This window comes from Pongo pygmaeus, chromosome 21 (assembly GCF_028885625.2).
Source record: "Pongo pygmaeus isolate AG05252 chromosome 21, NHGRI_mPonPyg2-v2.0_pri, whole genome shotgun sequence".
Taxonomy (NCBI): domain Eukaryota; kingdom Metazoa; phylum Chordata; class Mammalia; order Primates; family Hominidae; genus Pongo; species Pongo pygmaeus.
In genome coordinates, this window is record NC_072394.2 from 56219867 (window position 1) to 56232067 (window position 12201).

Sequence of the window (12201 nt, forward strand, 5' to 3'; positions counted from 1 at the left end):
TTCTTAGAATCATACCCAAACTAGCTGGGTTTATAACTGGGCGTTGTTGCAATTTCCGACTCCCAACTATGTGTCAGGATTTATGGTATGTTGCGTCATATCCAAAAAGCTATGAAATGCTTTTTCTTTAGAACAAAGGACATGACATTTCCACATCTACCTGGTTCCCGCTCTTTCAAGCATCACCTCTGACTTTACAGTTATATTTTTTAAAGGACCGTGATCTTTTTACAAATAGGCTGTTGAAATTGTCCTTGGGAAGTGGAAGACAAGGGACAATGAAGCATTTTGCAAACAGGGAAATAGTAGCAAAGAAAGGTTAAGCAACTCGTAATTGGTCACAAACAACGCAGTGGTAGAACCAGAACTCAACGCCAAGCCGGGGTGCTCCCACCCACAGCCAGGCATTCTGTCCTGCCTGACAATCTAGCCCATGTTTTCCACACCACCTACCAGTAACTGGCCTTTTCATTTCTTTCAGGGAACTGGGGCATCTCATGGGGCCCCTACAACAGTACCGGCACTAGCAGAAACCACTTAGCTAACTGGAGTCTGTGTTTAAAGCCTCTTTTTATGATGCCATTAAGACACTAGATTTGTAGTATGCTAAGTGCTGGGTTTCCTGTGTCCCAGGAAACTCAAAAACATTCTAAAGATTTGATATACAGACTACAGTTCTCACATCAATCACATGATCAGAAAAGGAACTGGCACTGGCTAAAGACCAGGTGAAGGAAGAGTCCAGTCAATCGTGTGGGCAAATTCATCGTGGGTGTCATAAACACAGTTTTCCAAAGAATTCAAGCACACAGTCAAGTTACACTGAGAGGAGGAGGCACTTGTTTTAACCGAGGACCACTTTAATAGATGCTTCCCTAAGACCGATTCATGTTCCCATCATTCACTTGTCAATTATGGCCTGCCCATCAGGGGTCTTTTCAACTGTTTTAAGCAGCAACATCCTCTACTCAAACAAAATATTAAACTGTGATAGGAGAAGCTCTGGCTACAGTGAGGATGGGCGCAACTCCAAACACAGGTGGAATCCTTCGCCCTAGATAACGCCCACCAGGGCTCAGGAATATTATGTGAGCATGCCTTCACAGTGATTGCCTTCTCTTTCTATAAATGCCATTAGTACACTGAAAATTTTGCTGAGCACATGAGCCTTCTTAAAAATGTCTTTGGTGTGCTCACATTCCTTGTATTTTATGACAAATCATTTGGGTTCCTGAAGTACCTATTAATGGATAGCAGCTTGCCAGACAGAAACGACAAACGGACAGCACCAAATGGCTGCCCAAATAATATTCCTGGCTCTAGTTGATCATCACTCCCAGTACCTTTTATGGCCACTAGAAATTCACTACAGATAAGATCAGAAACGCCAGAAAAACTTAAGTGAAGGCTAGGGTCTCTCAATGCTGAAACTACTGACATTTGGGACCAGATAATTCTCTGATGATGGGGCTGTCCTGTGCACTGTACCATACTGAGCAGTGTCCCTGGCCTCTGCCCACTGGATGCCAGCAGGCACGCATGCACGCACACGTGGATGCACACACCCACACACACAGTATGACAACCAAAATGCCTCCAGACATCGCCAGATACTGATTGGGAGCAAAATCGCCCCAGTTAAGAAGCAGTGCATTTGGTCTGGATGCACAAGTTATTTAAAAAAAAAAAAAAAAAAAAAAAAAAAAAGTGTGTTTTGTGAGCAAAACATTACACGTTTAAAAAAAAAAAAAAGATTTTCAGAACAAGGAGACCTCTTAACTGAACCCTGTTATTACAGAAATGAGAAAAATAAGGCCCTGAGAGGTTAAATGACTTACACAGAGTGATACCAAAAACAGCCTGGACTTAACTCTGGCTCTCCAAACCCCACTCCTGGCCAGCGTTGTCTGAAGATGGGAATAGAGAGGGGGAGACAGACAGACAGACACAGGCGGAACAGCACGAGACGGAGACAGGCAGCTTACCCAGATGGATTCCTTCGGGAAGCCCATCCTCAGATCCGTCTTCAGAACCACCTTCCCCGCGATCCACGGCTCCATTTTCATCCAGAGGGGCGGCGAGGTCAGGAGAACACGTCTCCGGCTGCCTCCCGTCCACAGACATGGTGGGCGACTCCGCGCCGGCCCTCCGGTCCTTCTTGTGGACCCTGGAGTGCAAGACCAGCTGGTGGTAGGTTCTGAAAGCTTTGCCGCACTCGGAGCAGTGTGTGGGCTTCTCCTTGCTACTGGGTAACTTGGGATCCGCGTCCACAGAGGGCGCTTCGCCGTGGGAGTGTTTGCACTTCTCTTTCTCTTGCGAGAGGCCTGTACAACTGCCCTTATTTGTTTTGGCCTTTCCAGAACCTTCCGAATGGCTTTTATTCGCATTCCAAATTTCTCCAAGCTCCTTCTCGGAACTCGAATCATCGTTGTCGGTGCTCCCTTCTTGCCCCGACGATTCCTTCACTTCTTCTTGGCCCGACGATTCCTTCACTTCTTCTTGGCAAATGGCAACTTTTCCTTTGGTAGCCAGCTGCCAAGCCTGGAAGGTGGTGAACGGATCAAGCTGAGGTATGCATCTGACAGGCTTCTTCCCCGTTTCGGGGTGAGATTTTGGTCTCAAGTTGAACAACTGCAGGAAGTCTTCCCTCGAGGACGGCATTCCTCCTTGTGGAGAGTCTGTCTGCGCGCTGCTGGTACCGAAAGCAGTTTTTTTGGTGTGCACCTTGCGGTGCTCAATTAGACTTTCTTTATTTGGAAATAGGAAGCCACAAACCATGCAGATTTTGTAAGGAGAGGAGATGCTCTCGGCCGCGTGCACCTGGACGACCTCGTTGATCGTTGCTGGACTCTCCAAGCCTTGCTGCAGTTTGCCCCTGGACCCCGATTTGCCATTATGTGTCCGCATGTGATTTTTAAGAAACCAAGGCTCCTTGAATCTTCTTCCGCACATGTTACACCCGTAAGTGAAAGAATCTTTGTGTGTTCTCATGTGGATCTCAACATCAAAAGCGACTCTAAATGTCTGCCCGCATACCTCACAGCTAAATTCTTCATTTTCCTTGCAGTTCTTCTCCTTGGGAGGTTCTGTTCGCACTTGACTTTTATCAAGCGGACTAAGATACTCTGCTTCAACCCGAAGAACTGCTGGTTCACAGAGGGTAGGCCGGTGTTGCATTAAGACATGTTTATTAAGGTCTTCTGAATGTGTGAAGGTCTGGCTGCAGAACATGCAATCCAAGGGCATATACCCCTCGATTTGGATGACATTTTTTTCTTGCGTAGCTCGGAATGGAACAACAGCGGTCCCTTTCATTGACATGGCGTCCTCCATCTCCATCTGACTGCCAAGAGAGCTGCCAATCACTTCTGGCCCATCCATGTACATTAAGAGGGACTGAGTTGGCATGTTTCCTGTCACTTTTGATTGCATATAATCTCAAAGTTCCGTTGGGGAATTTCTGGAGTTGGAATAAGGCCACTTGTAAGACTTGTCACTCACCCCTCTAACAGCCCTGGGCTTCGAAAACCAGAGCAAATATTTATTATAAAAGTTCAAAAGAAAGTGTATAGTCCTCTAACTTCTTCGAACTTTTAGGAAGCTCAGTGGTGGTGTCACTGGTTCTTTCCACAAACAAGGCATACAGGCTCCCCAATGCCTTGATTCAAATATGAATCAGCACAAAGCATTAGTTCTCTTTGTCTCCATTGAATGAGTGTTTCAATTGAGCAAAAAGTCAATCCCAGCAACCTGGAGACAAGGGATTTCCAAACCCTAGAGGAAAAAAAACAGAAACGGTTAGCTACACTCAGAGCAAAGAGAAGGCTGGTGTGGGTGAGTCATACGGTCTTTTCCACGCAGCAGAGAAGGTACCTAATTCAATTGCTTCACTTTTAACTAATATATAAGGCATCCTGTTAAACATGCTTGTTAATTAAATCACTGGCATTTTATCCAGTCAGTACACTTATTAAATCAGAATTTCATCCAGTTAAAATCCAGTTTAAGTCAGTGCTTTACCGACTTAAATCTAAAATGTCAAGTTTTAGGTCAGAAATTGTTAAATTCAGCTGAATACATTTTAAATGCCACTAAAATGCACATGTGGATGCCATCAACAGCCTCCCTAAATCTAAAGACTACAAGAACTGTGAAAATTAAGATGAAAAAATTAAAACACTTTAGTAAACTAAAATATTTTAAATCCAGTGTATACAAAACAATTTAAAATGTTTCATATACAAACAAATCTGCATCCAACCCCCTTAGAGATTTTGCACATACAGAGGTCAACAAAATGAGCACAGAAATACAGAAACTTTTCTCCTAAAATCCCCATTCAAGAAATACGAAACACCTCAGAATGGTCACTCATCTTGGCCAGGGGAACCCTGATATATTTTGGTTCACTGGATATTCGAAACCTCAATCCACTGTTCAAATCCCGGCTTGCTTTCAACAACTTTCTGCCTTCAGCAAGCACTGGGTGGGGCTTCCTAGTCCAAACAACAAATAGGGAAAGACATACACAAAGCTCCTTTGTAAAATGTATAGATTTAAAATAAAATCCTCAACAGGGCTGTTTCAACATGGCTTAGTCTTTCATCAGAAAATGGGTCCTCTCATTTTTTTAATCTACCTTTCACATCATGCACTGGCCAGGTGGAAAATTTATTTAGCTCTGCTGCTTCTGGTTTAGAAGCTAATTTTCACTCCTGGAGAAGAATTAACTTCTAAAGCCAATACCCTCTGCCTTTATGGCAAACATTGGATAGGCATTGTTTTTAAATAGTCCCAACTACTTAAAACTTAAGTCAGTTAATTCCACCCAAGAAAACCAAAAGGCATGCAAACTACTCCTAGCAAAGTAACCTTAAAAAACAAAAGCATACTTTACTTTCCTCCTTCTCTCTACTTCCTTAAAGAGCAAGGAGGGCCTGTAGGCTCAGAGAAGCCAAGGAAACATCTCCTCCTTTACACTCCGAAATAGAAATTCTCATACTCCTTGTTATCTTTAGTTTTGAATAAACTAGATCTTTAACATTAAGCTTTTCTAAATAAGACTGCAGATCAAAGATTAGGGTAAAGGAAAGAATGTCCTGAAGTCTTTTCTTTGTTGCTATCACAATGGAGGAGGATCAACACATGGGCTGGTGACCAGCTTGGTGTGATATAATAGAACACTCCAGAGACCCGAGTTCTAGTCACAACCTTCAAGGTGTCACTGCCACATACCACATCTTTCTATTATCTATTTAATGCAGTTGGTTAAACTATAGGATGGCCTTTACAGTTCCAATATTCTACTGAAAAGAATATTCAATTACTCTGCTAATCATAATGTGAAGTGACTTAGGTTTCTATACATAGAAGCTTAAGTTTCATTTGCTTATTCAACAAGTATTTACTGAATGCCAGCGTCCCAGGCAAAGTTTTAACTGAATAACAGCACATACCCTAGAAAAACAGTTATCAAATTCTGACAACGCTGTTCTCCTTGGCCAAGAACAAAGACTCATTTATTTGAGGTCCTTCCTACTTTTAGATGCTAAAATACACTTATTTTTTAAAAAATCAAATAGTGGCAATAGGCAATAGTGGAGTTTTTGTTTTTTTTTTTTTAATGTCCTTATTTAGCAAAATCAAAGTTAGGTGAGAATTTGGAAAAAAAAAAAAAAAAACTAAGTTAGTCCCTATGTCAGCTCTCAACATTATTACTGTATTTTAGAAACTTGACTAATATGTGAAACTAATTTTGGGGAACTCCACTTCTCTACTGACATCCTTTCCAAAAAGAGACACCAGCTCTACACTCAGTCTCGGGATTAGAAATATGATGTGAGGCTGGGCATAGTGGCTCACACCTGTACTCCCAATGCTTTGGGAAGCTGAAGTGGGTGGATCACTTGAGGCCAGGAGTTGGAGACCAGCCTGGCCAACATGGTGAAACCCCTTATCTGCTAAAAATACAAAAATTAGCTGGGCATGGTGATACACACCTGTAATCCCAGCTACTTGGGAATCACTTGAACCCAGGAGGTGGAGGTTGCAGTGAGCCAAGAGTGCGCCACTGCATTCCAGCCTGGGCAACAGAGCGAGACTTTGCCTCCCCACCCCCCCCAAAAAAAAAGAAATATGATGGAGTGTAACTTTATTATTTCCCACTCAGGGAAATAATAAAGCATAACTTAGTTACTGAAAATATTTATTAATAGAAAGATGTTTTGGTTCCAATTCTCAATTATCTGGGTTAAAGAAGTTACCATCACTCTTCACACAAGACCTTGTAGGATTATTTCTCTGCAGTGAAGGACAATGAAGGAAGTTTAGTGGGAAACGATCTTAGGATAGAGGAAGCTTCCACTTTGCCTGGGAGGGTGAACAGCCTGGGAGACCTGGAGATGAGGGCAAGCATTCTAGGCCAACGGGTCTTCTTGTTTGGTCAGATGGGGAAGGAAACCCTCCTGGCAAAACAGCAGCAATTCTTTCTCCAGGAAAGCTTCTAAGACTGGACTCTAATAGTCAATTGTGACCAACTGTCCTAGGCTTCCAGGGCCACAGCAATCCTTAGGCACCCCAAATGTGCCATCCCTGACTACCCAGCACACCCCTACCCCCAAAGCATTGTGACAGCTCAAGGATGACTTCCTCTGAAAACCTCTGTCCAGATCTAAAACCATCCTGTTTGTTTGCTTGTAACTGTCTTTTTCTAAAAGTAACACCTCAGGATGGACTCTGTTGCCTTGTCCACTGCTGCTCCCCAATGCCTGGAACAAGGTGCCTGACACAGGATTAGGCACTGGACACATAGCTGGTGAATAAACATCACGGAATTAGCACACGTGTAGAATCAGTACGCACATGTTTGGCCAGTCACTAACCATAACTGATCAGAAATTTAAATTAACTTGCACATTCATCAAAACTTGTACATGGCTATCAGTGACTGCCATCTAATTGCCATTCTGCAACTTCAAGAGTGCAATTTCAAGAGCGTAATTTAAAAAATCGTATTTAATCGCACCATAAAGCTGATCAGCACAAGCAAGAAAAAAAAAAAAACTGCACTATTTGGATTTATACTCACTCTCCTTACGACCCTCCAAAACAAAAATGCTGGGCATCCTAGGGCTATCTCTGACAGCAAATGCCTTCAGCTTTCTTAGAAACTGCTAACATTCTAGACAAAACACTTCCTTAAACTCTAAAACAATGAATAATACTTTAAACCAGGTTTACATCGCTTAAAACCAATTTGCTCATCAGTAATCGTTAAAGTGGTTGTAACAATAAAGACGTTAATAACAGAATACAGCAAAATAGAAATTCTAATCTACTAACAGCAAATCACCATTCCAATTGAATGGGGTGTGTGCACAAACACAAGCCTTCCCAGAAGCCTCCAGCTCTCCACACTCCTGCACACAGAAGGCAGCAGTAAACCGATGGCACTGCTGATAAAGTAAATTGTCTTTCTCGACAAAGAACTGGAGGGGAAAAGGAGGATATTATAATCCAACACTATAATCTAAATGCTTCTAGCTTGCAAGAAAGTGAGCATTATGAACACGCTAAGCTTACTGAAAAGTACTTCACAAAAATGTTTTCCAATGTTTAAAAACATTTTAAAATCTTTACTCAGGTAAACAACAGAACTTAACTCATATACCCCCTAACACCTAAGGCAAGTGGGCTATTGAGTATAGCCATATTTTGAAAGAAACTTCTGTTGGGATTATTTAAGTAGATACTTTTAAAATTTACCAGAGCATAATCTTTGAAATCCAGTAGGAACCATATTGCTAGAAAAGGCTGGAATAGAAGTGTGATGTTCTTTAGGTCACTGATTACACACTGATTCGTGACTAAGCTACTATGAATTCTACCACTACCTGTAGCTCTTGAAATCAGCAAATAGGACACATCGGACACCGCTTAATAAAAAGCACAGCAATCTGTGCTTAAGTACAACTAACTAGGTACAACAGCCACTTTGCTGACAATTACTGTAACTTGGGAATATTTTTCTTTACATCCTGATGTAGTCAAACTGTTAGAAACAGCACAGCCTCTTTGTTTCTTCTGCTTAACAGGTTATCTTACATTGTTGATATGGAATATGTATCTACCATAATATGAAGCAATAAGGTATTCAAAGTCCTCAAAAACACAGAAAAATTATATTTATACACAATTTGTCATACTGCTAATAAAGCTACTTTTTCCCCTTACCGAGGTGTCCAAATAAGGAGTTATTAAAAAATTCAACTTAAATTGCTATTCTCTGGCCAATGCATTTGTACCCTGAAAACTACAAAATTATCTTCAAGACCTGGCTAGAAGTTTACATTTTCTCTGAAAGTTTTTCCTGTCTTTTACACACAGTATTTTTTCTTAATCTGACAAGTGGAGAAAACTCTGCATAGCCATCTACTAAAAATCAAAAAGCTACAGGTTTTTTTATTTTTAATGCTCTAAATTCTTCAACACTGTTTCAAGGAAATTACTAGGGGTCACACCCATGAGGCTAAATGGTCAACCCAACTTTCCTAATTTAGCTGTGGAAAGATGCTTCCAAGTTAAGCGAAAGAAAAAGATTGGAATATTCAAAGTTTATATTTAAGGTTACAACCTAAACTCTTCAACTTGGGATGCTTGTAAAGGAAATAATTTCATTTTGCTGAAACTGTTCATAAATTACCAATTTTAAATACGATTAGAGACCAAAGTACTATAAAAATATAATCATATAGCATATTTGAGTGTCATTAACTAGAAACTGCCTGAATTCATCCTAAATCAGTTAAGGTCAGTTAAGGGATCTTAGTAAGAACATACTAAAGTATAAAATACTAGTTTTAGTTTCAATATTAACAGATACTGTCATCCGCAAAGTGGTTTTTAAAAATATCCTGATCTGAAAAAAAGTTATAATATAAGGAAAGTGAATTTTTAAAAACTTTAAGCAAGATTAAGCATTGCTATCTCTTTCTCCTTTTACTACTACTTAACCAATACAACCTTAAATATCTGTAAAAATTTGACAGGCCTAACTGCACCAAAAAAAGATTTCAGCAAATTAATTAACTGTTAATAAACTTGTTCTATCTTTACCTGCACTAACTCTCTGCAATGAAAACACCGAACGTGTGTATACACACATCTATCTATATATATACACACACACAAATAACTATGCCCACTACCAGACCACTACACCATACCACTTTTTCCAATGAGCGCTCTGAATTAAACACAATTCAAGTAACCTAGTTAAATACAAGCTTAGGCAATGCCTTTTAAGGCATAAGATTGTTCTTTTGCAAGATTTAAATATTCCCCTCCCCATCCTATCTTTTGCTGACTACATACTAAAGTTATATATCTGGCTCTTTCCAGTTACCTGTTTGCTTTCAAAATCAAGGGGAAAAGTCTCCTTTCAATTAATAATACAATCATTGTTCAGTAGATTTATAAACTGAAGAAAAACTCTATATTGATTACAAAAGAAGAAAAATACTTCCTTCAGTATAACTGAGATGCTTTATGTTATCCTTATTTGATAGAGGTAGAAGTAAAAGTAACTATTATTTCTAATTATTTCTGATTCAAGAAATGTCTAGAGTCTACATTTCCAGTCCATTTTACTACATTTTCAATTCCAAAGGTTTCCAGACACACCAGAAAATAATGGAACACCAATACAGAAACACTACACGAATCCGTTAAAAACCTAGCTTCTGAGTCTGGGGGAGCTTTTCTATAGGAAGTACAGTCATGTGGAGGTCAGAAACAAGTTTTGTAAAGCTTAATAAGAACAAAGGCTAAGTAAGGAATCCAACTAACTCTCACATACAACTTCTTCAGCTGTCTTTTCAGGTTTAGTAATTTTATTTCTCAACTTTATCATAAAATTACCAAACTGTCCCCAAATTTCCAGTAACTCAGTTATGCTGATACCCTGGGCAGGAAGTAATGGAGATGTTCAGAACAGTCAGTCAACAAATGTTCAAATGGAAAGCATTCCAACGTTAAATATAAAAGGGTAATACGTGGCGGCAGCTGGCTAGCGGGGGCTTCCCCCCTATTTATCTGGAAGATAGATGTGTACAAGAATTGAGCATGTCATCATGAGCTGCAGATTTTAGGAAAGAATGGTCCCTGTTCTTCCACTTCCTTAAAGTCAGATTTCTATCTCTCCTCGTGGTCTAAATTCAAAAACCTTTGCCCCAGATACTACTGCAAATTTGTCTGTTATTACTGGTTGGGGAAAAATAACCCAGTTCACCTTACTCCAAAAACATCAGCATTTCAGAAAAGTTTTTATACTGCCTCTAAAATGAGGCCATTAAGTGATATTCAATAATCAGGCTTCCTTCACCCGAATTTAAGAAATTTCCTGCCGTTTTTGTGTAATAAATTTCTTTTCTTCCATGTGCATTTAAATTTTAACACCCCTCCCCCCCGCAGAATCTGGAGAAGAGGTGTGCGCATCAAGACCCCCCCACCCGCCATTGTCTCAAGTTTAATTTACATGCTGTAACCAAACCCTTCACTCTTTAGAATATTTAACAAGATTGAGATTCCTTTAATTCCATTTTGGTAGCTGTTCTGTAAATACCTTTCAGGTTTTTATTTTTTAATATCCCAGTAATCTAAAAACTATTCTGTTTTTAGATTTCAATTATAGTAACTATTTAAAATCTTATTACGTTTATTTTATTAGTGGAATACTCAGTTTATGCAACTGTCTCATGTTTTTCATTCCTACTTTCTAATTCTAAGGCTTGAAAACAGCCATTGCTCAGTCCTTCAGCTTCACCTTCCCAATTCATTCATTAAACATTCTGCTCAGGGATTAAACTGAAATGGGAAATTAGGAAGGAACCATTTAAAACAAATCATACCCAGCAACCTCAAAATCTATAACATACAGGCCATATGGGCATACAGGAGATGGGACAATTTGAATTTTTTTTTAAGCAAATGGAAACAAAGCTTCATATAAAACATAAAAAGGGTCCAATCATTTACTTTCAAATAGAGTCAGCTAAAAGTAGCTCCTTTTTTAAAGTGGCATCTTTTAGGCAGTCAAGAGTCATTAAAACTACTCCAAAGTTCTTATCAACCAATATCATGTTTGTGACAACTGTGAGAAAAGAATGTAATTTTATAAAGTGGGAAAACAGCACATCTTTTGGGACCCCTGAGGCTCTAATCAGGCATCTCAGAATTAAGAGTGCTCCAGGGTTGGGAAATGGCTACCCTGCTGTGGCGAAAACATGCCATTTCATAATAAATGTTGTCAAGAGAGAAAAAAGTGATTAGCATGTATCTGCAATGAGGAGATAGAAGGACTTAGTCATTGCCAGGCCATTATATTCCTTAATTATTTCATCAGTTTATAAGTGACTTGATGATTAAGTCTTATTTTCAGATTTCCTCCAAAACAAGTCCACTGGAAGGGGATTAGGGGCTCCTACTCCTCCCTGAAGTTTTCCTGCCAAAAATGGAGGCTCACAAAGAAAATGCAAATCTACCCCCACCTTAAAAAAGTAAAGGCAGTCAAAGTCAAAACCTTCGCTGCTCCTCCTTCCTCCCCTACTACCTGGAAAAAAATTTTGACCGGTTACCAAAATAGATTCCTCAGGGTAAAGGGGAGAAAAGTTTTCTACAAATTTTTTCTAAGTGGTGTATTAGTTCCTTTTTTTGAGTAAGAAGTGAAAGGGAATAGGAACCCAACACAACTGCTAAACTTCGATCTCACAAGTTATTAAAAAACAGCAAAGGTCAAACTGCAAAGCGTTAGAAAAGTGTTGTGAAGACAAAAGGATTAAAAGAAGTGGGCCACTAAAGAAAAAAGTGTGTGTCCTTCACCCATAGAAGTCATATCTTGTCCTCTACTTCCTCCTTCTGTAGGCAAATAAAGACACAATTCTAAAGGACTAGCTTTCCTCATCACGCCAAATAATTAAAATTCCAAACAGATTATTAATCCTATTCTAACAATTAAAATAAATGATAAATCTGCCTTGTAACTACTGACAACTGAATTTTAGATAAGTCACTGCCTCTTGAATTTAAATATAACCGATTAAAAATGGCAGCAACATCAGGGTTAAGAAACAAAACGAAACACTATTAGTCTCTAGAACACTGAACAAAACAATATCTAAAATAAATATGACTTCTCAGAAGGAA

At 39.6% G+C, this 12201-nt stretch overlaps 1 protein-coding gene across 7 annotated transcripts in view; it reads right to left on the bottom strand.

Moving 5' to 3' along the window:
* ZNF217 (zinc finger protein 217) overlaps window positions 1-12201 on the bottom strand; it is a 38040-nt gene that overhangs the window by 11605 nt on the left and 14234 nt on the right. For all 7 annotated transcript variants that reach the window (XM_063659416.1, XM_063659417.1, XM_063659415.1 and 4 more), the window contains one exon: window positions 1986-3774. In XM_063659416.1, the coding sequence (XP_063515486.1) occupies window positions 1986-3432 (1447 nt within the window). In that variant the 5' untranslated portion in view covers window positions 3433-3774. The remainder of the gene's footprint in view (window positions 1-1985; window positions 3775-12201) is intronic.